General features: G+C 42.5%; 1 protein-coding gene across 4 annotated transcripts in view; it reads right to left on the minus strand.

The window, feature by feature from the left end:
• The window catches only part of STARD13 (StAR related lipid transfer domain containing 13), a 575282-nt gene that overhangs the window by 243322 nt on the left and 305258 nt on the right, over positions 1–26702 (minus strand). For 2 of the 4 annotated variants that reach the window (XM_054665174.2, XM_054665176.2), the window contains exon 4: positions 16011–16133. The exons of 1 other annotated variant lie outside the window; for it this stretch is intronic. In XM_054665174.2, the coding sequence (XP_054521149.2) occupies positions 16011–16133 (123 nt within the window). Of the gene's footprint in view, positions 1–6689; positions 6814–16010; positions 16134–26702 lie in introns of those variants that run through there. One more of the 4 variants, XM_009426855.5, reaches the window with a different exon arrangement.

Raw genomic sequence — 26702 nt, forward strand, 5'->3', positions numbered from 1 at the left:
ACACTCCACTTAGCTGCTCAGATCAAAACCCTAAAACTTAAAGTATAATAATAGTAAAATTAAAAAAAATTATTAATTAAAAAAATAAATCTGGCTGGGCTCGGTGGCTCATGCCTATCATCCCAGCACCTTGGGAGGCGGAGGTGGGAACATTGTTTGAGCCCAGGAGTTTGAGACCAGACTGGTCTGGGCAACATGAAGAAACCCCACCTCTACAAAAATGCAAAAATTAGCCAGGAGTGGTGACGCAAGACTGTAGTCCCAGCTACTCGGAAGGCTGATGTGGGAGGACGCTTGAGTCTTCAAGGTTGAGGCTGCACTGAGCCATGATTCCACCACTGTACTCCAGACTGGGCAACAGAATGAGACCCTGTCTTAAAAAAAAAAAAAACAAAAAAAACAAAAAAACAAATCTAGTAGTCCCTCTCCCTAGCTTCCAACAACCAACCTGTTATTGTCTCTATTTCAAGACACACTCCAAATCTGTTCCTTTCTCTCCATTTCTATCACTATCACCCTAGTCCATGTCACTGTTTATCTCTCACCTAGACCATCACTGGTAGTAATTTATTCAGGTCTTGTCACTCCTCTGCTTGAAGCCCTTTGTTCTTATCTCCTGTAGAACCAAATCAAAACTTCTTTTCCTGGCAACAAAGCCTAACTTTATCTTATAACCTGACCCTCTGTCTACACTTCTGACATCCACTCTTGCCACCTATTTTATTATTCTCCAGGCACGACTGATCTTTTTTTTTCTGTCCCTGTGATATGACAAGTTCCTTCTGACCTCAATTAAGCAAAACTTTTCTTAGGGCTTACAATATAACCCTGTATTTGCCCCAGAATTCTGCAAGTTATTATGTGGGAATTAAGGTAAGTCAGTGGTTCTCAACCTGGATTGCACAGTGAAATCTTCTGCAGGGCTTTTAAAAATATGGATACCAAGACCCCATCTGAATTGAATCAGAATCTCTGGGAGGAGGACAGAGAATTAGTACTTCTGAAAGGCTCCAAATGAGTCTATGTGGCTAAAGTTGACAACCCTGATATAAGTGATGCGCTCTTCTTTTCTAATTTTAATTGTATATTTTCTTGACTTAGATTTTTTTTGTTATTGTTAATATAAATAGCATCTAAACATAGTATCATCTCAAAAGATGTTTAAAAAACAAACAAAAAATGCTGACAGAATAGAATGGTCAATTCTTCACAGAAAAGTGATGATAAAACGGATATAAAATACATGAAAAGAATAGGTGAGTATCATCCTGTACTTTTGATATTATAGAACACATTTAGAGGTTAATGAGGAAGTTTTTGTGGCTCATGTTTTATTCTTGATCTTGCTTTGCATTGAAGTCCCAATCTTGTGTTTATATCACTTCACAGGATGCTACTGTTGACTTTGAGAATGAATGAACCTGTTTTAACATGACAAGAACTCACGGAAATTTGGTGGAATTAATGTTTCTAACAAAACTTGAACTTTTCACTGTTTTAAGTCAGAATATTTTTGGCAGCAATATAACTTCCTGTGTCTATGATAAATGATTTAAAATGAGACTATAAAGAAGATCAAAAGACTTAGACATCAATTAGCTCACAGGCTACCTAAATATTGTTATATGAGTATAATGGAATCAAACATATGGATTACATTTCCATTAAAATAGAGTAGGGTTTTAAAGCAGAGAAGCAGAAAGCTTTAGGAAAGTCATTTGAATGTTCTTAGACTTTAACAGCTAAAAAGTAATTCAAGCTGCTTACAAACACCAAAAGCTAACGGGTATGCTTCTGCCTAAAGAATTTAATGATGCCATAAAAGTTTAGAATTGTCACCAGCAGTGGTTGATTAGGGAACTGGGGAAGCCAAAATAACCTGTCACTCTCCCTCCTTGAAGAAACCTGCTGTGCATGTAGGGTTTACAACAGCATCTCATTCTTGTAGCTCTCCCAATGGTTGTGGGCAGAATGAACCACAGAGGGGCCCTGACAAGCTAGATGTATGGCTGTTTGTTTGTTTCAAATCCCTATAAGCCCATATACTAACAAGTGCAATGGGATGATTAGGGGACAAGCTACTTTAGGTGCACAGGGTTATTCTTGTTACTCCAGGAGGGAAGAAAGAGTACTTTTCCAGTCCTTTTTGTTGTTCTTTTGTAATTGAACTGCAAGTGACAGAGGGTCTTAGAAAGGATTTGGGGGTCCACAGGTCTCCACAAAGTCCAGGGAGGAGGCCATGTGGTACAATAGGAAATAGGCACAGATGGCTTTTGACTTCTGATGACCTGAATTTGAATCCTGCTTTGAACACTAACAACTAAACAATTACCATCATTATTGTAATAATGGATACTGAGATGACAGTGAGAAAAACTTGCTGGGCCCCATGAGGAGCATAATTTTAGAAAATTAAGAAGTATGCATGGACAACAATTCCACAATCTAGTGGAAATTTAGCAACTGCCACAGAATTGGAAAGCCCAATAAGAGCTCCCAATATAAGTTCTTCTTTAACAATAACTCCTTTTCATATTTTTGCAATGAAGTGAATATATTTGAACATCATTCATATCTTATCTTTCCATTGGTTTCATTATTTGTGTCACTGTGACCTACGTTAAGAAATGCTTTTCCCAGGCTATTTGTTCAAGCAAAAAAAAAAGGTCTTGCTTTGGGGCTTCCTTGTTAGGAAGATTTCAGATTTGACCTGGCATTTGCTAAGGACAATCTTAAATGCTTTTGTACCTGTGGTATCCAGCCTCCAGTTTGGCCCTCAGTCATCCCCACCTCCTGGTAGCCACTTCGTGTGTAGTCAGTTCCCTCCCACATGATATGTCACTTCTGAGATCAGGTTACAAACACTGCAATTTCTGTCTTGAGTGCATGCTCTCTTCTCTCCGACCTCTGCCATATTGTGTGTCAGGCACACAGGGCAAGAAATTGAAGCTTCCAGCCAACAGCCAGAGAGAAACCAAGGCCTGCCAACAACTAGGTGAGCGAGCTTGGAAGCAGATCCATCAGACCCAGTCAAGCCTTCAGATGACTGCCACCCCAGCTGACAGCTTGAAGGCCATCTTATGAGATACCCTAAGACAAAACCACCCAGCTAACCTCCCAGGTTCAAGCAATTCTCCTGCCTCAGCCTCCTGAGTAGCTGGGACTACAGGTGCATGCCACCACGCCAGGCTAATTTTTTTGTATTTTTTTTTTTTTAGTAGAGATGGGGTTTCACTATGTTGGCCAGGCTGTCTTGAACTTCCGACCTCAGGTGATCCACCTGCCTCAGCCTCCCAAAGTAGTAGGATTACAGGCATGAGCCACTGCACCTGGCCACAAATACAAGTTAATTATAAAGCACTTTGAACACTGTTCCACTGACTAAGTATAGTAAGAAGAAAATTTTAGGCAAGTTAAAGAAGTTCCAGCACTAAGCTTACTTGATAAAAACAGATATAAAAGCAAGACAGAAAATAAGCCAATAGCCTAATATCATCTGTTGACAGAACAGATGCCCTCTTGGGGCGTATTCATATACAGTTATACACCATGCAACGTTTCAGTCAATGACGAACTGGACTGCATATATGACAGTGTTCCCATAAGCTTACAATGCCATGTTTTTAGCGTACCCTTTCTATTTCTTTTTTTGAGACAGAGTCTCGCTCTATTACCTAGGCTGGAGTGCAGTGGCACAGTCTTGGCTCACTGTAACCTCTGCCTCCTGGGTTCAAATGACTCTCATGCCTCAGCCTCCCATGTAGCTTGGATTACACATGTGTGCCACCACACCTGGCTAATTTTTTTGTTTGTTTGTTTGTTTTAGTAGAGATGGGGTTTCACTACGTTGGCCAGGCTGGTCTCAAACTCCTGTCCTCAAGTGATCTGCCCGCCTTGACCTCCCAAAGTGCTGAGATTACAGGCATGAGCCACCACGCCTGACTGCTGTACCCTTTCCTTTTAGATGTGTTTAGAGACACACATACTTGCCATTGTGTTACAATTGCCTACAGTATTTAGTATAGTAATATGCTCTAGAGGTTTGTAACCTAGGAGAAATAGGCCATACCATATAGCCTAGGTGTGTAGTAGGCTATACCATCCAGGTTTGCGTAAATACATTCTATGATTTACACTTGATTCACTCAACTAATGAAATCACCTAACAATGCATTTCTTAGACTATATCCTCATTGTAAAGTGATGCGTGCTATGGTTGGTTATTCTGGTACTGTGAACTGAACCATACAAAGAACACTTTTACAAATGAAGAACATTTTCACCTAGAATTGATGCCAACATTAATAACTTAAGTATTTCAGTGTCTCATGGCCAAAGTTCCATATTTTAGCTACCTTAGCAAGAAAATCCAAGAAAATCAATTTGCATCTAAAAGCGCCTTCACGGAGTTGGCCTGGTTTTGTGGCAGGCATCCCAGCTTGTTAGAGAAGGAGAAGTTGAAGTCGGCCTCACAGAGGATTGTTTGGTCCCAGCTGAATAACCTGCTGGCATCCACTGTGAGCAGAGTGGTAAGCAGATTATGGGTAAGCAGATATTAATATTCTGATTAAACATTTTCAAACCTCATACCGCTATTTTAAAAAATAATTGCACTACTCTTGAGAGCACTCTTATAGTTCCCATTCTGAAACCACTTTTAGCCTTCTATATATTCACGATCTTAAAGTCTCTATCTACAGTTTATTTCCCAGGATTAAAACTTTTTCCCTTCACCACCTTAACTGCAATGTAAAATTCAGGTGAATATGACTTTCTTGGACAATCTTAATAGCTTAAAATCTTTACATGACACTCTCTTCCTTCCCAGATCTCTTCTTGAAAAAGACAGAGCTGCAGTCATCTTCGGTCTCAGGTTCTATAAAAACCCAGCACAGCCTTGGCAGGCCTCCTAGAATGACTTCTTGTTTCCTGAGGACCCATTGATTTAACAAACTAACAAACGTAAATAACAGAAGCTATGAAAGAAACATTTGCAGTAAGCATTCTGAAGTTATGAAGCAACAAAAGTTTACTAGACCACAAAAATTTCTCTAACACCATCCATCATGTAGAATATACAATTTAGCATGATAACAGGGAAAGTTACTAATTGTTATTAACTGAGGTCTACAGTGCATGTACAGGTTTTTAAACATCAACAGTCAAAACTGCTGGGTTACCACAATTTATTTCTGGGTCCAAACCAAAAAAGTCTGTTTATTTCTTGGGTGCACACTAAATGTGGCCACTGTGTTGGAGAGAAAATGTGGAATGAACATTGTATGCTTACAACATTGAGTGTTGGAATCATCCATAATCTCCACTTCTAATTAAGCTTGCTAGCGACCTTCTCTCAAGGTGCTCTAGACTCTGGGCATCTTCCCCAGAATGCTTTCAGGCTGATGAGGGATGTGGGTGCATGGGTTTAAGGGCAGAACACCTAGCAAACCACTTGCTTTACAATTCAAGTAAGGAAAAAAGGGAGGAGTTCAAAGAAGGTTAAATCTCCCGCTTCACCAGTGGTGTCCTTTCCTTCTGCCTAGGCATCAGACCTTCTTCTCCAGAACTTTCTTCTGCCCCATGTGGTGGTCACTGCCCAGCTCAAGAGATAGTCCTGGAGAGGACACAGAGGCAACAAGGTCCAGAGACTTGCCTCAGGGTCACCTCAGGGGCCCTTCCAATCATGCTTCCCCCAGTCCCGGAAGCATCTTCCAGCAGCCAACATGTTGGTGAATGGGGCCCTAAACCCTGCACTGCCCAGGAACTGTGCTGTGGAGTCGGGGACACTTTTCCCTTATTGGGGCAGGCATGAGGCAGTGACTAAAGTGTCCTAAAGCTCCCAGTGAAGGCTCTGAGATGGCTGGACCGCCCACTGCATCCTTGGCCCTACAGAAAGAGGGCTCCATGGAGCATGCACAGAAGCAGCAAGGGGCAGTGTGACACTGGGAGAGGTACTAAGGAGGGGGCGGCCTTCTGATCCACGCAAGGATTCTTAAGGACCTCCTGGCTCAAAACAATCACTTCCTCTCTTGCTGTGATTCGTGGACAATGGAGTCCCAAAGGGAGGCCTTTCCTTGCAACCTCAAAGGGAGGAAAGCCTGCTTTCACAGCTGGCAGGGCCTGCGGACAGCCAGCCAGCTACCTGCACCAACTACCGTCCACCTGTCTCCCGTCACATCCCCCCCTCTACCCCCGAGTGGCTGGTCTGCGGCGCTTCGGACGTGCTCCTTGCCTTGCATTCACTCTCCCTCCCGCGCATTCGGTGGATGTGTCCCACGTGGAGAAGGCAAAGTTGGGAAGGGGCAGCCCTCGCGAAGGGCCACTTGGTCTGGGCACTTATTCACTGGGGTGGAATGGGATGGCAGCGGAGCAGGAGACAGCATAGGCGAAAAGGCCGCCCGGGGGCAGCCCCTCCAGGGAACCCGTCCCGCGGCCCGCCAGCATGGAGCACCAGGCCGGGCTGTCAGCGCGCGCGTCCGGCACGGAGCCCACACCCACCGGGAGGCGCGGCGGGAGGGCGCTCGGGGCCCGGCCCAGGGAGGGTGGTGCCCGCAGCCCGCTCGCCCCGGCCTTGGGCTCTGAAACTCATGCCCTGGAGCCCAGGGCAGAGGAGGGCGGCGGGCCCGGGCGGGCTACGGGGCCGGCGCCTCCCCCGCCCCCGTCGGTCGCGGCGTCTCCAGGGCACTGACCTGCCAGCCGCCTCTCCCGGACGTTCTTCCACAGCAGATCCCAGGCTCTGGCCGTGGAGTCCCGCAACTGCTCACTGATGGATCTCCTGAGCTGCGTTTGGCAAGGTTTCCGTTTGCTGGTCATTTTAGATCCGTCCTCATAACGACCGGCGGGCTCTCCACCGCCACTCCCGCGTGGCCCGCGACTCAGACTCCCGGCGACTGGAAAGGACGGACGCGGCACTCCCGCCGGGGTCCCGGGACCCAATGCGGGCGCGACATGGGTCGGTCCGGCGCTGGGAGGCTGCGCCACGCGCGAGGACCGGGATGCCTGGCCACCAGAAGCGCCGCGCTAGGTTATTAACCTCTGCGCTCGCCAACTCCTCTACTCCTTTCCCACTTTCCTTCTCCTCCCCTCCTCCCCTCCGTTGGGCGCTCCTCCACTCCCCTCCCTCCCCTGCCCTCCCCCTGGCTGCCTCGCGCCCCACTCCTTCCAGGAGCGCGCTTCCCCTTCCCTCCCTCGCCCAACCTGACAGCCTGGTCCCCACGGCCCCCCACTCAAGGAGCTTCCAGCTTCTTTTCCAGTTTTACCCAGAAATCAGGGGCTGGACCATACTCCTCCTATTTCTTGATACTTTCCTTTATTTTTCAGTTTCAGAAACTACCACCCTCACAACTACAACAACAACAAAAATTTATATATGCCACAGTGAGAGCATAACTCATCCCAGTTTCCCTAAATTCAAGTTACTTGAAGTCAGCTACTCGGTTTGGTCGACATTCTTTTGATGTTCAATATTGGTGATCTGAACATTATGTTAATCCTTCCTGATTTCTTCAATGAAATAATTATCTGGCTGCGAACTACAATTAAATTAATACGGTTTGAAGTGTCAAAATATTATTTCCATTGCATAGCCATTATGAGGTGAAAAATAACTTTAAAATATTCAGGTCAAACCATAAGGAACCTACCTAAAATAGATTTACATACTTTGAGAAAGCATTACAATCTGTATGCAGTGAAAGAAGTAGGTATTATGAAGAAGTGAAATATGAAAATAGAAGAATTTTAAGGTATTTTAGCCAAAAACATAAAGTAGGCTTGTAGTTAGAAATTAACTCTGATTCCTGAAGGAAAGAAGGAAATGTATTGGCTCTTTAAGAAATACATCATCACTGAAGTCCAAGCCCACTTCCTGGACTTCAACTCATTCATAAGGAGAAGACAACACTGTCTCAGGCCTCAGGGTGTCCTGCAGTTCACAAAGTTTTGTTTCTGAAGTGCTTTGAAGTCTTCCAAGAAAGTAACTGTGACAACATTTAACTAATTCAGAGATGTGATTAATGCCTTACACCTCAGGTTTGGGGAGGGGAACAAATTTTTCAAAAGGAATTTCTGAATTATTGAATCTGCAAAATTGCTTGAATCTCATTTCTTTTTAAATGTCTTTGTACCAAGCTGCCACATAAGAACCAAAATTTAATCAGATATTCATTTTAATTCCAGGTGCTCCACAGGAAGTTTGAAAACTAAAAGTATTCAGTCCTTCCTCTATTATATAAATTGCTACTGACTTAGGGAATGCAAACTAACCTCTACCTAAAGTATTCCCTCTACACTTCTGCTACACTTCTAGTAAATATTCCCTCCATCAGTTTATCTTGTTGGTAGAAAATGGGAATGACAGGGATGATGGTAAGAAATAGTCTTTATTGTCTTATTTTGTTACTTTAAATATTTAAAAATGTTAACTAGTGAAACATACCTCAGAATGAGCTAGAAAGTAATGAGATACTTTTTTTTTGTAGAATCCTGGTAAACCTTTGAAATAGTCAGTTATGAAGCAATAAGTCACGGATCAGAAACGGACTTGAAACTGTGACAGCCGGTTATATAGACTAATCCAGATTGCTTTCTGGACCCAGGCCAAATACCCTTTTGATTCCATCTTCTGCTTTGCATGCATGCAGAGGTAACAAAATGCTCTGCAAAGAACAAGACTCCTGTTATCTTAAAGTGGCTGCTATACAGTGTAACAACAAAATGTTTATCAATTACATTCCCAGGAAAGCTGTATATTTGACTTTTAGAAGGGACCTCTTGTTGAATCAAACAGACGCAATAGTTTTAACATTATATACACGGGAACAGAACATAACCATTCAAGCTATTTCAGTGATCATTTAGCTCTCAAGAGCGTGGGCCCCTACTACTTTCTATTCTAGCACGTATTTTATATTCAGATGCCATTGATTAGGAGTTTTCCTTAAATGACTAATTTGAAGACTAAATTCTGGAATTGCACATTTGTTTAGTTCTGGCTGTCGGATGGCCCATGAATTGAGGACTGTCCAAGAGAAGCCAGATGAAAGACAGAAATGATCTGCCTGGAACAGGTGCCGGCTGAGCAGTGTGTGCCACCCAGCATGGCCCAGCTCTCTGCCAGCCCCGGCTGCTGGCCCTGTTGGAAGAAACCACACAGCTGTGCAGATGGAGCCACCACAAATGCCAAGTGTTCCAACCTCAACAGGAACCTCAGGGCTACTTGGAGTAATCTGTACAGCATCCGCTCTCATTCTCCCCAAGATCTGTTTCAAAGCTGAACCTTAGGTAGCATCTCCTGTGGGGCCTTCACCAGATGAAAATATCACCTATTAGGAGAAAAGAACTCAGGTAACCCCTAGCCCTACCTCCCTTCTTGCTTAATCTCTTCCCTCCCATCGCAGCGGAAGAGGTGTTGCTCTTCCAGCCCGAGACCACGTCCCTCACCTGTGTTGGGCTTTCTTTCCCTTCTTGTCCCTACAGGTACTTTGCTACATTGGTTATTTCCTCTCTCTCACATACCCTCAATCTCTGCCTCTCCACAGGCTCAACCCTCCAGTCTCACCCTGCTTTCAAATAAACCAAAACTAAAATAACAGCAGCCATCCTAAAGCCCACTGCCTCTACCCTGTGTCCCTGGGAAAAGAAGTCTTTCCCTGTCAACACTGCAATCTGGGCTTCCTCCCTTCCTCAATGAACATGATCTTGCCAAGGTCACCAATAATCATCTGGTTGCTAAATCTAACGACGTGTTCCAGTTATTGTTGTCCTTTCCAGGGTGCATGGACCATTGGACACTGCAGCCCATTTCCTTCCTCTGACACAGGCTTGTCTCGTGGCTGTCAGGCGGCACCCTCCCCTGGGTTCCTCCTTTTCACAGATGGCCTCACATGGTCCTTCTTAAGGCCTGACAGGCTATAGATAGAAAGTATATGTGGTTAAGAGTGTGGCTAAAGGCAGTGTCCCGTTTGATTCTGCATATGTTTCTGCCTCTCAGTAGTACCTCCCTAGATGATTGCATTGTGGATTAAATGAAATAATCCATTTGGCACATAGAAAGGACCTAACCTGTGCTTCCAACAACAATACTATTATAATTACATTACTGTCCTAGCCCAAATCTATCCTGAGCCCTTTCAAGAAGCCTTCCCTGACACCCAACCAAAATAGCTCCTTCTCACGGCATCCAGTTTAGTTTTCCTTATAGCGCTTCCACTTCCAGACATTGTGTTTGTTTGTTTGTGGTTGGTCTCCCAGGCAGACTGTGAGCTCCATAAGAGCTGAGGCCCTGTCCGTCTTACTTGCTTGTGCATCCTCAGTGCCTAAAACAGTCCCAGACAGTTATGATCAGTAAATACTTGCAGAGTAAATGAATGATTCTACTCTAGGGCCACGTATTGTTTCCCTTCCTGATGGGTATCTCCAAAACTTTCCTTCCAAACCTGCTCTTTCATCTCTATTTCCTATGTGAGCCACCTGGTGCTACCACCCATCTAGTGACTGAGAGAGAAATCTAGAAGACATCTGAAACTCCTCCATACATCCTATGCTGCTTCAGTCTTCCCCCACTTTTCTATCTCCTGAGTAACTGATTTAGTTCAGGTTTTCTCTTTCCCTTCCCTGAATTTCAGCATAAAAAGAGTCCCATTTGAAAGTTCTTAGTCGCACTGCACTCTACGTCTTTATACATTAGCTGTGCTTGAATGCCCTTACCCTAATTTTTTTGTTCTTCACTCATCCTTTGAGATTCAACTCAGATGTACTCAGATGTCACCTCCTCCTTAATCCTTCTACAAATCCCAGTGGCTGGATGGATTCCTCTTCCATTGTGTTTCTTCCATGCTTTGGGGATACTGCCAGAGGAGCGCTTATCAAAGAGCCAGAGTTCAGTGTCCTTACCTGTTTCTTCTCAGCTATCCCTGCAGTCCTGAGTTCCTCCAGGTAGGACTAGTACAGAACTTTTATTTCTCAACCTCTTGTACCTTTTTCAGTGAACAGCACATAGTAGGAGTAGGATCATTTACTGACTGAATGACTATTCCTATAGTTTTAAATGACTGGTTACCACTAGGATCTGCTCCTTAGTCTAAGTGTAAATTTTAAGGATGCTTATGGTGATATTGCTTCATTCTCATTAATTATCACTCTTTTCTTATATAATATTTATTAATTTTAAATATAGAGGTAATACATACTGATAATTATAGTTTTTAAACACAAAAATTGTAATGGAAACATTAAAAGTACCTGTAATATTACCAAAAAGAGAGCTGATAACATTTGAAAATTTTCCTTTTTATTTTTTTCCTTGCATATTTAAAAAAACTTGGAAGAATTTTTATACCAAGTTTTTCATTTTTTTCACTAAGCAGTAGATTGTGAGCATTTTTCCAATGTATTTTCTTTTAAAATGTAGTTTTTAATGAATATCTAAAATTCTGTGGGATAAACACACTATAATTTATTTTAAAGCTTTCACAATTTTGAATATTTTTCTCCAAATTTCTAAAATTACAAATAATCCTGTGATAAATAACTTTGACAAATGAAAAGATATATATTTTTTTCTCCTTCTCTTACTGCTATGTAATAAGACCCATCACCATTGCCTCTCACAACCACAGGCAATAAGCAGGACCTGCCACCCACCACCTACACATCTGAATGCCAACAACTCTGCAATTCCATTACATTTTTATCCCTTCCACTTCCCTCCCATGTTCAACTCTGATTCTGTGCCATCACCCCCTATGGAAGAGTGGAGAAGCACATTCCACGGTCTGCTTGCTGCGGTATTTTTTTGTTGGAACCCTTTGCTTGAGAATAGAGCCCAATTTCTAACTGTACCAGGCCAGGAATCCTTTGCCAAGAACCCATAGTCATGGTGCATTATTTCATGTTGCTTGCAGCTTTGCTGTGGGGAAATGCCTTCCTTGAGGAGACCCATTTTCCTTTGCTGCAGGGTAGAAGGGTGAAGAGCTCTCGCAACTCTCTCCCTGCATGTTCCTTTCCCAGGAGAGATGGGATGTAGCAACTCTTCCTTTGGTGTATCCTTCGCTCCATTTCAGGGACATGCTGTTGGAGATTGTGAAATGCAATCTCATGTTACTTATTTCCTCATTTTAAAAGTGTTGCTGAAAGTTCTGGAGAAGCTGACTTTTCAAGCTGGGTCCTTGGATCACAGTCACCAATCTGTGCCTGCCCTGATTGGTCTATCTGTGTGTCTCATTGCCATGCTCTGAATCTGCCAGTCTTTGAATGCTAACAATTTTGATTGCTTTTCGGGTTTTGTTCTGTTAATTAAAAAAGCATCAGGCTCCACACTTTCTTGGAAGCAAAATTTAGTGTTAGCTGTAAGCTCTGCATTGCCAATTAATAACTTTGGCTGTGTTTCATATTTTCCTGATGTAGACTGGTAAATGCTTTGAATCTTCAGGCTCAATGTCATATCATAGTCATCAACTTTACAAATATCACAATTCCTTTCTATATTTTCATGTACACTTTGGGGGGACCATGATTACCATATGGGAGACATTGGGTAAGTGTCTTACAAATTTCTGATGGCATTCATAGGCCATTGGATTGAAGACGTTTCCAGTGATTGAAATCATCTTGACATCACTTGTGCTATCCTTCAGACTGTCGGTTTTATAAAGGTTGAGTAAGTAATTTAGCTTACCACACAACCTCGCATTAGCATATCGATTTAGGTAATTTGTTATGACTGTCTTAGTATACATAGAGTAGTTTGAGACCTCAAACATACACTGTGAAGCATTCTTCCATTGCTACTGAGCTTCTTAAGGTCAATGAACACATCATCTGAAGAGCAGTGAAAGCCCCAGTCCCCAGCTCCCATAGGCAGTACAGGGAAGTGGCTGATGGCATAGACAGAGGAGGTAGCCAACTAGGTTCATACCATGGCTCTGCACCTACTAGCTGTGTAATCTCCATAAGTTACCCATTTTCTGAATTCCTCAGCCTCAGCGTCTATAAAATGGGGATTATAATAATGCTTCCCTCATAGAATTTTTGGCAAGGATCAAATGCAATAATACATGCAAAATATTTAGAATGATGCCTGGCATATAATGAGCGTTCATTACATTTTAATTGCTATTGTTGTTGTTGTTACTATTTTGCCTAAATCATTTCTGCAATTCTCATGAGATTCCAGTCCAGCCAAATTCTGAATAGCCTCATGCTAAACAGCAAGAAGTCACTAATGAGAATTATAAACTAGCACTGGATGTGGGAGGTACGAGAATAGGATTCACATCTTAGCTCTGGGAATGATAAGGTGTAGGAGAGATAGAAGCTATTTAATATCCCTAAACATAGACTTCCTTATCTGTCAAATGCAGCAAAGAACTCTTTGTTCTACCTACCCTGCTCATACTTAAACTATATGTGAGAGTGTTTTATAATTCAAAGTGTCATCAAAATGAAAGGTATTGTAAATAATAGGAAAGTTTAGGGAAAATCTGCATATGGAGCAAGTACATTTCCTACTTGCATGCATAAAAAGATATTTATTCAACAAAGATCTTTATTCCTAGAGTGACACAGGTTTCTCCTGGTGGCCCTAGTTGTGTTCCAACTGCTGACATAAATCAAGGCTGATTAAGTATGTTTACTGGTGTGGACACTTGAAAGGGGCTGGGACCCTTGTCACCTTCCATGGGGTAACCCTCCACTCCAATTATATTTATTCCACAAATATGTATTGAACAAACCTTTGGCATCTCTAAAGACAGGCAGCATGTGTTCCACATTCTAGAGGAAAATCTTTTGGAGATATCTCAGTACTAACTCCCACCTTGTTAATTAATCTGTGTAGGTATGGCATTTTCTTTAGGAATTTCATCATTAATAAGACCTTGCTCTAGTTTAGCACTACCCAGGATAATGCGTCTTGTAAGCATTATTTAACATAACAAGCACATGAGGTCAGCAGCTACTCTTTAGAAAAACAAAACAAAACAGGCAGGGAAACAAATTCAGAAAAGTTATATGATTTGATCATCAGCTAATAAGTTGCGGAACCAAGACTCAAATCTTTACCATCCATCTTTAAATCCAGTCTTTGGGAGGCCGAGGTGGGTAGATCACTTGAGATTAGGAGTTCAAGACCAGCCTGGCCAACATATGAAACCCCATCTCTACTAAAAATACAAAAATTAACCGAGTGTGATGGTGAGAGGTGACAGCATGCTGGCAGTCCTCAGAGCCCTCGCTTGCTCTCGGCACCTCCCCTGCCTGGGCTCTCACTTTGGTGGCATTTGAGGAGTCCTTCAGCCCCCCACTGCACTGTGGGAGCCCCTTTCTGGGCTGGCCAAGGCTGGAGCCCACTCCCTCAGCTTGCAGGGAGGTGTGGAGGGAGAGGCGCCAGCAGGAACCGGGGCTGCGTGCGGCGCTTGCGGGCCAGCTGGAGTTCCGGGTGGGCATGGGCTTGGCGGGCCCCGCACTCGGAGCAGCCAGCCAGCCCTGCTGGCCCCGGGCAATGAGGGACTTAGCACCCGGGCCAGTGGCTGCGGAGGGTGTACTGGGTCCCCCAGCAGTGCCAGCCCACCAGTGCTGCGCTCGATTTCTTGCCGGGCCTTAGCTGCCTTCCCATGGGGCAGGGCTCGGGACATGCAGCCCGCCATGCCTGAGCCTCCCAGCCACTCCATGGGCTCCTGTGCAGCCCGAGCCTCCCCGACGAGCACCACCCCCTGCTCCACGGCGCCCAGTCCCATCGACCACCCAAGGGCTGAGGAATGTAAGCGCACGGCGCAGGACTGGCAGGCAGCTCCACCTGCAGCCCCAGTGTGGGATCCACTAGGTGAAGCCAGCTGGGCTCCTGAGTCTGGTGGGGACGTGGAGAGTCTTTATATCTAGCTCAGGGATTGTAAATACACCAATCAGCACCCCGTGTTTAGCTCAAGGTTTGTGAGTGCACCAATCGACACTGTATCTAGCTGCTCTGGTGAGGACGTGGAGAACCTTTATGTCTAGCTCAAGGATTGTAAATACACCAATCGGCACTCTGTGTCTAGCTCAAGGTTTGTAAACACACCAATCAGCACCCTGTGTTTAGCGCAAGGTTTGTGAGTGCACCAATCAACACTCTGTATCTAGCTGCTCTGGTGAGGACGTCTGTATCTGTTCTCTGGTGAGAATCTTTATGTCTAGCTCAGGGACTGTGAATACACCAATCGACACTCTGTATCTAGCTCAAGGTTTGTAAATACACCAATCAGCATCCTGTGTTTAGCTCAAGGTTTGTGAGTGGACCAATCGACACTCTGTATCTAGCTGCTCTCGTGAGGATGTGGAGAGTCTTTATGTCTAGCTCAGGGATTGTAAATACACCAATCGGCACTCTGTATCTAGCTCAAGGTTTGTAAATACACCAATCGGCACCCTATGTTTAGCTCAAGGTTTGTGAATGCACCAATCGACACTCTGTATCTAGCTGCTCTGGTGGGGCCTTGGAGAACCTGTGTGTGGAAACTCTGTATCTAACTAATCTGATGGGGAGGTGGAGAACCTTTGTATCTAGCTCAGGGATTGTAAAGGCACCAATCAGCGCCCTGACAAAACAGGCTACTCGGCTCTACCAATCAGCAGGATGTGGGTGGGGCCAGATAAGAGAATAAAAGCAGGATGCCCCAGCCAGCATTGGCAACTCGCTCGGGTTGCCTTCCACCCTGTGGAAGCTTTGTTTTTTCACTCTTTGCAATAAATCTTGCTACTGCTCACTCTTTGGGTCCACACTGCTTTTATGAGCTGTAACACTGCGAAGATCTGCAGCTTCACTCCTGAGCCCAGTGAGACCACGAGCCCACCGGGAAGAACGAACAACTCCAGACGCGCTGCCTTAAGAGCTGTAACACTCACCGCGAAGGTCTGCAGCTTCACTCCTGAGCCAGCGAGACCACGAAACCACCAGAAGGAAGAAACTCTGAACACATCTGAACATCAGAAGGGACAGACTCCCGACACGCCACCTTAGGAGCTGTAACACTCACCGCGAGGGTCCACGGCTTCATTCTTGAAGTCAGTGAGACCAAGAACCCACCAATTCCGGACACAATGGCATACACCTGTAATCCCAGCTAGTCGGGAGGCTGAGGCAGGAGAATTGTTTGAACCTGGAAGGCAGAAGTTGCAGTAAGCTGAGATCATGCCATTGCACTCCAGCCTGGGCAACAGAGCAAGACTCCATCTCAAAAAAAAAAAAAAAAAAAAAAAATCGAGTCTCATTCTCTTCTCCCCACAGCTCCCTTGCCATTCTTCAGAGGCCGTAGTATAATGGCCAAAGTTGTCCCTTTAACTTGATAGGCTATTTCCCCACTAGTTTGTAGAAATTTGGAGGTTGTCAGATAATATATTATGATCAGTATAGAAATGTCTTCTCCATCAGCAATGAGATTAAACCTATTTCATTCTTTAAAGTAATCTAGAGTTACCTCACCTTATATTTAAATCTATCATTAAGCCCTTGGAAAACGTCTGGTTATCTAAAATGATTTCTAAGACTGAGTGCATTTTAAGGGAATGATTACTTCAAAATAACTGGTCTCTGATTCTTTCAGATAAACAAGGGGTTATGAGGACACAGACTGGGTTCTGCCAATGTCCTGCAACATTTCCTTGTTATCCGTAACAGAACTCTTAGCAGTGTAAACAAAGTGTCTTTCAATTTATGATGTTTTAAAAATGGGGGAGCCTCAAGATGTAATTCCCTCTTTCTTCAACAAAAATAGTTCAAAGGCAGTCGATTTTTTTTTTCTTCTGAGACGGAGTCTCACTCTGTCGCCCAGGCTGTAGTGCCATGGCGCCATCTCGGCTCACTGAAAACCCCACCTCCCAGGTTCCAGCTATTCTCCTGCCTCAGCCTCCCAAGTAGCTGGGACTATAGGCGCGTGCCACCACTCCCGGCTAGTTTTTTGTATTTTTAGTAGAGACAGGGTTTCACCGTGTTAGCCAGGCTGGTCTCTATCTCCTGACCTCGTGATCCACGCACCTCGGCCTCCCAAATTGCCGGGATTACAGGCGTGAACCACCGCGCCTGGCCTGGATTTTTTTTCAAAAACAGTTACGCTGAGTGTGCCTGCCTCCCCTTCCACCTCCTCTGCTTCTTCCTCTGCCCTCCGAGACAGCAAGACCAACCCTCTTTTATTCTTCCTTCTCATCAGCTTACTCAATGTGAAGACAATGAGAATGAAGACCTTTGTGATGATCCACTTGCACTTAATGAATAGTGAATATGTCTTCTCTAACTTACTTTATTGAAAGAATATAATATATAATACATGTAACATAACAAAACGTGTTAACCAATGGTTTATACTAATGATAAGGCTTCCAAATTAACAGTAGGCTATTCGTAGTTAAGTTTCTGGGGAGTCAAAAGTCATACTTGGATTTTAGACTGTAGCTCGGGGGAGTAGGAGGACCTGGTCCCCCTAACTCCTGCATTGTTCAAGGATGTATTAGTCCATACTCACACTGCTATAAAGAACTACCTGAGACTGGCTAATTTATAAAGAAAAGAGGTTTAATTGACTCACAGTTCCACAGGCTGTACAGGAAGCATGGCTGGGAGGCCTCAGGGAACTTACAATTATGGCAAGAGGCGAAGGAGAAGCAAGCACATCTTACCATGGTGGAGAGGAGAAAGAGAGTGAAAGGGGAATTGCTACACACTTTTAAACAACCAGATCTCATGAGAACTCACTCACTATCGTGAGAACAGCAAGGGGGAAATCCACCCCCATGATTCAATCACCTCCTACCAGGTCCCCCCCAACAATGGGAATTACAATTCAACATGAGATTTGGGTGGGGACACAGAGCCAAACTATATCAAAAGGTCAACTGCATTTACCTTCCATATGAGAAAATACTATATTTTCTATATCACTTCAGTAGTGGTCGTTCATTGCTAATAATATATTTGTTGTAATTATTTTTATACATTATTTTGCAAGTACCATTTAAAATAAAAATGTCTGATATCACTTAGTGTGTTAGGCCATTTTTCTGTCACTATAAAGAAATACCTGAGGCTGGGTAATTTATAAAGAAAATAGATTTAATTAGCTCGTTGTTCTGCAGGCTGTACAAGTGTGGCACCAACATCTGCTTGGCTTCTGGTGAGGGCCTCAGGAAGCTTACAATCATGGTGGAAGGGGAAGGGGGCAGAAGGATCACATGGCAAGAGCAAGAGCAAGGGTGAGGGACAACCAGCTCTTGTGTGAACTGACTGAGTGAGAACTCACTCATCACCAAAGGGATGGTGCTAAACTATTCATGAGTGATCCGTCCTCATGATCCATTCACCTCCCACCAGGCTCCACCTCCAACACTGGGAATCACATTTCCACATAAGATTTGGAAGGGACAAACATCCAAACCATATCAATAAGGGAAAAACGACAAGTTCAAATCCATCTTTGGAGTCCTGAGAAATCTTTTGGATTTAATGGATTTTATTGATACCTCTATTTTATTTGTGTAACCCTGAGTCTCTGTTTTATCTCTCTTTGCATCCCCTGTTCCTGGAACATTGCTTGGCACATGGTGATCTCAACAACAACGACAACCACCACCACAACAAAGGTTGTTGAATTTGATTTTCTTAACTTTTAGGTCTTAGCATAGCTGTCCCCTCTTTGGAAGCCTTTCCTGACCATTTTATGATCAAACTTCACTAAACTCTGACCAGAACATATGTCCACATAATATTTTGGGATTATTTTTTATTCCTTGCTTGACTTGCCTCTTCACTAGATTGTAAATTCCATAAGAGCAAGGACCTTGTCTTTCTTTCCAGAAACTGATTCCCAGCACCTAGAGCAGTGTTTGATACACAGTAGATGCTCAAGGAATCACACATCATTTGCCAAGAAAGCTAGTGCCATCAGTGGAAATTATCAATCCTAGAAGAGTCTGTCCTGCACCATCTGGAGAGCTTAAATATTTCAACTCACAACTCCAGGACCTTTGTCTCCACTCCACTTCACCCATCTACTCCCAGGGACACACGCTGGGCCAAGTCACTATCACTGTGCTTCCAGAATCTTGAACCTTTATCTTAGTTTCTATATGGACCTTTTATCCTTTTAGCATTCCTCATCTTGTCTCATGATCTTTGTTTGCTTTTCCTTTACTTAATCAGTCCTTTTTCTTGACATCATGCCTTCGGTTAAGTTCCATGAACCAGACTTTCAAAACCTTTTCAGTACACACACACATGTACACACAGAGCTATTTTATTTCTTAGTTATTCCATGCCTATCTGGCAAAACCCCTCTATCTAGTCTTATATGCAGGCCACCACACACTGTCATGTCAATGAAGTTCCAGAACTGCACAGACTGATGACATGATGCCAATGGGGTGAGAATTATCAGCAAAATCTTTGCCATGTCTCTAGCAGGGTCTGGTTCCTGTTTTCCAGAAACAGTCACAGTGGTTAGCTTAAATCTTCATCACTGTCCTGAAGGCCCTGGTACACTTTCTTCCTCTTACCCTCAACACCAATACTTGTCAGATACTCACAGAAGAAACAGAGGAACTGGCAGTTCTTTAAATGCACCACACTCTCTGCCTCAGTGCCTTTGCATGTGTTCTTCTGCCTGGAGCACACTGACTCTTCTTTTCTAAAGTTATACCTAAGCCCCACAAAGTAACAGTTTTATTCCTACATTGGATTGTAACCCTCCTGAGGGTAGGAAGTGGATTTTTAATGTCTGCATCCCTAGTAGTGAATGCAGTGCTCAGAATATAGTAAATGCTCAATATATATTTACTGAGTGAATTAAGCATTGAAAACTGGGGCTGCAGAGTGGGCTAGAGAAGCTAGATACGCCTATGCGTTACCCTTCCAAATGTTGAAATATTTAGCATTAATCCATTAAAAAGATAGAAAATGTACATACAAACACTGAACTATTAAGTCACAGTTGATTAAATCGCCATGAATGACAGGAAATTTCATAATAGCCATGCATTATGGCTGAATGTGATGAACAACGTTTTGGAATATTTGATCAAGCTGATTAATTTAAAACATTACTTAAGGTTCCCCCCACCCCCAAATCTACAGTTTACACTTGATAAAACTAATGCTATCATAGATTAACCCCTTCCCTAAGCCAGGCACAGTGACTCAAGTCTGTAATCATAGCATTTTGGGAGGCCAAGCCAAAAGGATTGCTTGAGGCCAAGAGTTCGAGACCAACCTAAGCAACATCATGAGGCTCCTTCGCAACAAAAAATAAAATTTAAAAACATAATAAAATAAAATCTTTACTCCACTCAAACCAGAGTGGGAGTTTGGAGTGTTCTTTGTGAAAAGATAAATGCACAGTCATCAGTATTTTAAAAATATAATAAAAATGAAATGGGTTACTCTTAATATTTAAGAGTTTATCATGAATTTAACGTGCAAGTTTGTTGTGTGTCTGAATGGGAAAACAATATTTTTTTAAATGTCCCATCTAGGGGAAAAATACGACTTCCTTGTGGGCAAGGTGTGTGTGGTTTTAAAGGAGAATAGAATAACGATTAAGAAAAAGAGGAGGCTGGGCGCGGTGGCTCACGCCTGTAATCCCAGCTCTTCGGGAGGCCGAGGCAGGCGGATCACGAGGTCAGGAGATCGGGACCATCCTGGCTAACACGGTGAAACCCTGTCTGTACTAAAAATACAAAAAAATTAGCCAGGCGTGGTGGCAGGCGCCTGTAGTCCCAGCTACTCGGGAGGCTGAGGCAGGAGAATGGCGTGAACCCGGGAGGCGGAGCTTGCAGTGAGCTGAGATGGCGCCACTGCACTCCAGCCTGGGAGACAGAGCGAGACTCCGTCTCAAAAAAAAAAAAAAAAAAAAAAAGAAACAGGAGAAAATCTATAGGGTATGCATGAGAAAAGAACGGTAGCTGTTACATGAAACCAGGAGAACAGAAAGGGGCTCAAATACAACATATAAAAGGGCTGGAGTAGGAACAGAAACTGCGGGAATTTACTCTGGAGAGAGGTGACTGCAAGAGGTAAAAAACTCTGGAGTCGAATCAGCTGGGCACCTTCCACACTGATGTGAGATGATCACAAAATGAAGGGACTGAGGCTCACCTGAGCCTCAAGCAGTAAAGGTCCTGGGTTCCTAGGAGGTGAGGGTAAGAAAGGGATGCTGAAGGGAATGGGGGAGTCTGTGGGGAAGGGTGGGAAGAGGTGGACCAAACAAACATCCACAGCTTTGAGGCTCCTAATAGAGAAATCTAGAAAGTAACAGGAATTGGGAACAGGAGGTGCTGGAAGATTTTTCTAGAGCCTTTAATCGAGCAAAGGGAACTAGGCAAAATAAAGGTATGCTTCTCATGTGCATCAACAGTACACAGCTGGTGCCTCTGCAGTCACTGCACAGTTATAAGGTTAAACTGTGTATCCGAACACCTCTGTACGCTGGACGGCGACAGTCGGGGCTGGAGAAGGGAGCCCTGCCAGGGAAGGTAAGGCGGGTAGCAAGACTTGAGATTTCCCTCCTTGACCCTTAGGTAGTAGCAGCCAAGAGTGAACACAAGATTATCTAGAAGATAAAATGCCACGATTTCATCAAAGGGCTTTGTGGATGAATAGTGGGAGAATTAAATACTAAATGCAATTCTTCAGGTTTTAATACCTTGAAGAATAAATCATGCTCACTGTAACCCTCACCCACGAACTATAAATTCATTGCAGGTCAGGTGTTGGACCAGTAAAACATTTTGCTCGGATTGTCTTCTCTCTACTCAGCATGGCTTTCTTGGTACAATTATAAAACATAGTAGTTTTCACTTGAGCCATTAATTGCTGCTGCTCACAAATCCCTTTCTGTTCTTTTCCTAATTTCTTTTCAATGCTTTTCTTTTATTTTTTGTGCCACCCTCATGTTTTTAAATATGTTTATTAAGGTATTTTTAGCATACCAAAAATACATCCATTGATAGTTTTCTTTTTAAAATTTTAGGCAATTGTTTTCTTAATAATGCCAGTTAGAGACTTTTATCACTAAAAGTGATATATATAATCACTTTTGATATATGTATTAAACATTATATAGAATTTTTTTCTAGGTATAGTATCATAGATACAGAATGGCTTATACTTGCTTAGTATGTCAATGAATGTATCACTTATATGTATATATTACTGGACTACTATTGTCAAAAATGCTTGCAAATAATACTTCTTGCCATTCTATTACAGTTAGCTTAAGAAAGACAGGATCAAGGATAGAACTCTGTCACAGACCCTGGAGGGATTTAATAAATATTTCTGAGGCTGATAGCCAGTATGTTTGTTTTTAGATAACTGAAGTTCCCTGTAAGCTGGACACTGTAAATTTTCAGAGCGAGGTTATCTCCAAAACTTTCACTTTATTATTCTAAAAAAGATTATTTAGAAATAACTTCATCTTCCTGTTTCTAACCTTAGTTCTTTTATTATTTCTAATAAGGCCATAAAAACTTAATCGGGTACCTGCTTTGGATTTTAGATTTTTTATTTTCCCTTTTAAATTTTCTAAACACCTGCCTAACCAACTAACCAAGCTTTGCTTCCTTCCCTACCATTCATTCCTGCCATGTGATTCTGGGAAGTTTCCCCCTTAGTTCACTAAGCTCTTTAAACACCTGCAGCTCAGTAACAACGATAGTATTGTCCGGCTATTTTACTTAGCAATGAGTTGATTTACCTGTCAAGATAAACTTCACTATACATATTATTGGACCTCTGGATTAATGCCTTATAAAATAGCACGTTTGTACAGTCCTACGAGTTTCATAAACATCAAACACTGATTTCATGTGATAGGCCGGATATTATATCAACATTTAGTGAAAGGAGCTTATTGCTGGGGGTTCAAAGATGAACTCTTATGAAAGCTAACCTTTTGGATTCAAGCTAAAAGTTTATTTTCTATAAGGGATTTTGAGTCATATGACAGGAGGTTACCCATGGCCTGTGAGAGAATACCACTTAAGTATCTGGTAGTCTAAGTCTGCCTTAAAAATACATTAAAATCAGTATATAGCCAAGTGATTAATGGCAGCATTGACAGCATGCACATTCACGATCTTTCTGCCGCTGTGGAGATAATATATCAAGAACAAGGGAAAAGCATATTTTTTATCAGGTCAGAGATGAGCTTCATCATAGTTCAAATGACTTAATTTTTGACTACTTTTCTTTTACAAAATGTATGTTAGACATAAAAAAAGAATGTTTCCAGCTGTTTCCAGATCTTCTTTCAATTTATTTCTAATAAAGCACACATTTGGGTAAAAACTTCAAGCTGAGTTTTGAAAGCTGCAGACAGTTCTCTGCCTTAAACAGTTAATCAATGACACATACAAGCTGGCTTCAATTAAATTCAGTCTGTGATATCTGCGATTCAGTTAACTGCAGTAAGGAGAAAAAAGATTAAAACTATCACTTCCCGAAGGTGAGTAGCTCTCAAAAAAAAAGAAGGACAAAAAAATTTTTAGATAGTAAAAACAACAATAAAACATACCTCATGTATTAGAACCCCCAGCAGTAAGCTCCTTATGGTTTCATAGCCATTTGTTTAATTCTTGAGTGTCCCAGTGATAGATTTGCATTAAGCCGGTCTATTTCTGCTTTCATCCTCATCAGAAAAGCATCCCAAAGTAAGATGGCATCAGGCTGCCTATCTAGCATGCCTTTATCTTATTATATAATGTAAATCAATTAGAGGCAATTTCGGGGAAAACTCAGTTCTCACTGAAAGTATTTTTTTCCTGCCTGTATCCAATATTGTAGTGGAGTGTGATAAGGATTTCAAATTGAACTACATTTAAGAAAGTGTGTTGTTTTAGGTGAATTTAAGGATTTAGTAATCTCTCACAATTAGTGCATATTAATTTACATCTGTCATGGCCAGATATGTGGCCATTTGGAAAAAGTGTTCCAAAGGCCCAGTAACTATAAGAACTCTCCCCAGCTTCCCGATAATGTGGTTTGGGGTTTCCTTCCTCTTTCTCTTTCTTATTACTGCTGTTTGATACTGCTTGTACCCCAGTCTCTCCCCCTTACTTCAAACACTTCTTATCTCAGGGGAGTAAACCCCATGACTCATATCTGCCTCCACTTCCTCCTTAAAGCCCCCACCAACTCTTCTCAATGTGTCCCGAGCTAGGTCACATCTAACCAGCCTCCCTCCTCGATCCTGGCCCAGTGCCTGTAACATAGAAAAGCTCTTTCAGTGAAATGGTACTCCTGAGAATCGTAGATAGATCTATGCCGGCTCTCTTTATACTCAAATGTCATAATTAACATTCACTCACTCAACAAATATTTGTTGGGTACCTTCTATGTACCAGACACTGTGTTGGGCACATAGTATAAAGGCATTATATGCATGCAGCTCTGTCATTCACTATGGGCTTTCAAAAATTAAGAAAAATAATGAGTGACTAGGATGGAACAATTTATCCCTGTTTCCTCCTTTCTGTTTTTAGCAAGAAACAGCAGCAGCAGCAGCAGCACCACCACCACCACCACCTTTGAAAACATCAAGTTCAGGAAACATTTACTGGACATCTACTATATCCTGGGCTCTGTGCTTGGTGCTGGAGATAGCAACATAGGAACAAAAGGGCCTGTGCTGTGAAGGGTCTTAAATAAGAATGTAGACAAGGAAAGCTTTGAGAATGAGAGTCTGGACAGAAACAAGGTGGTGGCTGCGGATATGAGGCAGGCCAACTAACCCTCCTCCGAGCAGCACTCGGAGGAGCCGGCCCACCATTTGGTGTGTCTCCCATGGGGTTAGGCAGGCAGGAGTTTCCGGCCTCCAGGAAACTCTTCTGGAAGGCCCTTCCTATATTCCTTGTTAGAGATTCCAGCACAACACATTTATATCCCCTACTGGCATCTCTGACCAAGACCATGGAAGCCACCAGTAGCTTGGAGCCCAGGTGAGCTGCAGACTTGGGAAGTGAGTGGGGCTACCAGATTTAGCAAATAGACACACAGGGTGCCTAGTTCAATTTGAATTTCAACTAAACAAACAAATAATTTTTCCCTATATGTCCCATAAAATGCATTGGTGTCTGTATTGTTCTGCATTTTATCCCACCACTCTACAAGTGGGGTAACATCTTTACTTCTGTTTGGCTTCATCAGGCATCCTAGACCAATTCAGAAGTAGCCTCCTCCCACCCTTGTCAGCCTCTGAAAGCATTGAGACATTTGGCAGGTGCCTCTGTTGTTTCGTTTTTCTGCTGACACAGATGAAATCTTACCTGCCCCTCGATCTCCACTGCCAAATTAAATTGGGCCTTTTGCAGTGAAAATGCATACCACTCTTGCTGAGCTTTTCTCCCTTCAAATACCTTGAAAAATCACCATCTTTATTCCATTTCAGTGCACTTGACGTTAGTTACCAAAAAAATAATGCCCACTTCAAAAAAGCTTACATTTAAGTTAAGAACGTTTTCTAATGGATCCTTATTTGTCTGTCCTGAGCAAAGTTAATGGTGTGGAAACAGATCTAGTAGTTCAAGGCAAATGGAAATCAACTTGAGAACATATTTTTCTTCTAATCAAATGTCACTTGTTTTAGGCTTGTACAAAGGATCTGAAAGCTCACTTTCTACTTGTTTAAAAATGTGTATATATGTTCATACATGCACATATAAGTGCATTACATATATTTTTTACATACAGTTTTTTTTTTTTTTGAAGGCAGTTGGAAGAAATTTCCCTTGCTTTGAGAGATACTTATCATTAATGGAATAGAAAATCACCGGGCTTGGCTCACAGTTGCCCCTCAGTAAACATCTGTTAAGTGATTCAAGAAATATCGATCAGTTCATAAGCTTTTAATTGTTTAACCTTAATTTCTCCAGATGTTTCTAGTGTTACATTCAAAAGATAAATTATCATGATAGCTTAAAATATTAGAAATAACTGGAAGCTACATGAGAAAGTACATAAGCTTATTGTTCATGGCCTTTATCCTAGATGTTTTCCAGTTGAGCTCTGCTATTTGCCGGAACAATTTATAGCTTCTCTGGTGTTTCTGCTTTCTCATCTGTAAAATGGGGACAATAATTTTCCCTGCCTCATAGGACTGTTGCAAAGATTAAATAAGATCATATTTATAAAGTACTTAGAACAGGGCCTGGCACATATAACCATCAATCACTGGGAGCTTTTTAAACTGAATCTATTGTAAACAGCTATACTAACCACCTTTGATCCTTCTAGAATCAAATAAATGATTTGATCCTCCCAGAATCAAATGAATTCCTAGAATGAGTTAATTTTGATATTTATGGGCCACTTTTGCTGAATTTCCATACATCTCTCACTCTCAGCAGAGTCTGGAGAATAGGGAACAATGGTTTTCACGGTACAATTAGTTTCAGAAGAAGAAATACATGTACAACACTGCTAATACCATTTAAAAAATATTCTAGGATTTATTTGGTACTTGATTATAATTTAATCAGTATCCTGGTATTTTGCAGCATTCTTATGTAAAACAAAATTGTATTTTCTGAATGTCACTCTGCTTTCCTTTGACATACTTTCTTTTCTTTTCTTTCTTTCTTTCTTTCTTTTTTTTTTTTTTTTTGAGACAGAGTCTCATTCTGTCTCCCAGGCTGGAGTATAGTGGCGCAACCTTGGCTAACTGCAACCTCCGCCTCCCAGGTTC

The sequence above is a fragment of the Pan troglodytes genome, chromosome 14, assembly GCF_028858775.2.
Source record: "Pan troglodytes isolate AG18354 chromosome 14, NHGRI_mPanTro3-v2.0_pri, whole genome shotgun sequence".
NCBI classification, from domain to species: domain Eukaryota; kingdom Metazoa; phylum Chordata; class Mammalia; order Primates; family Hominidae; genus Pan; species Pan troglodytes.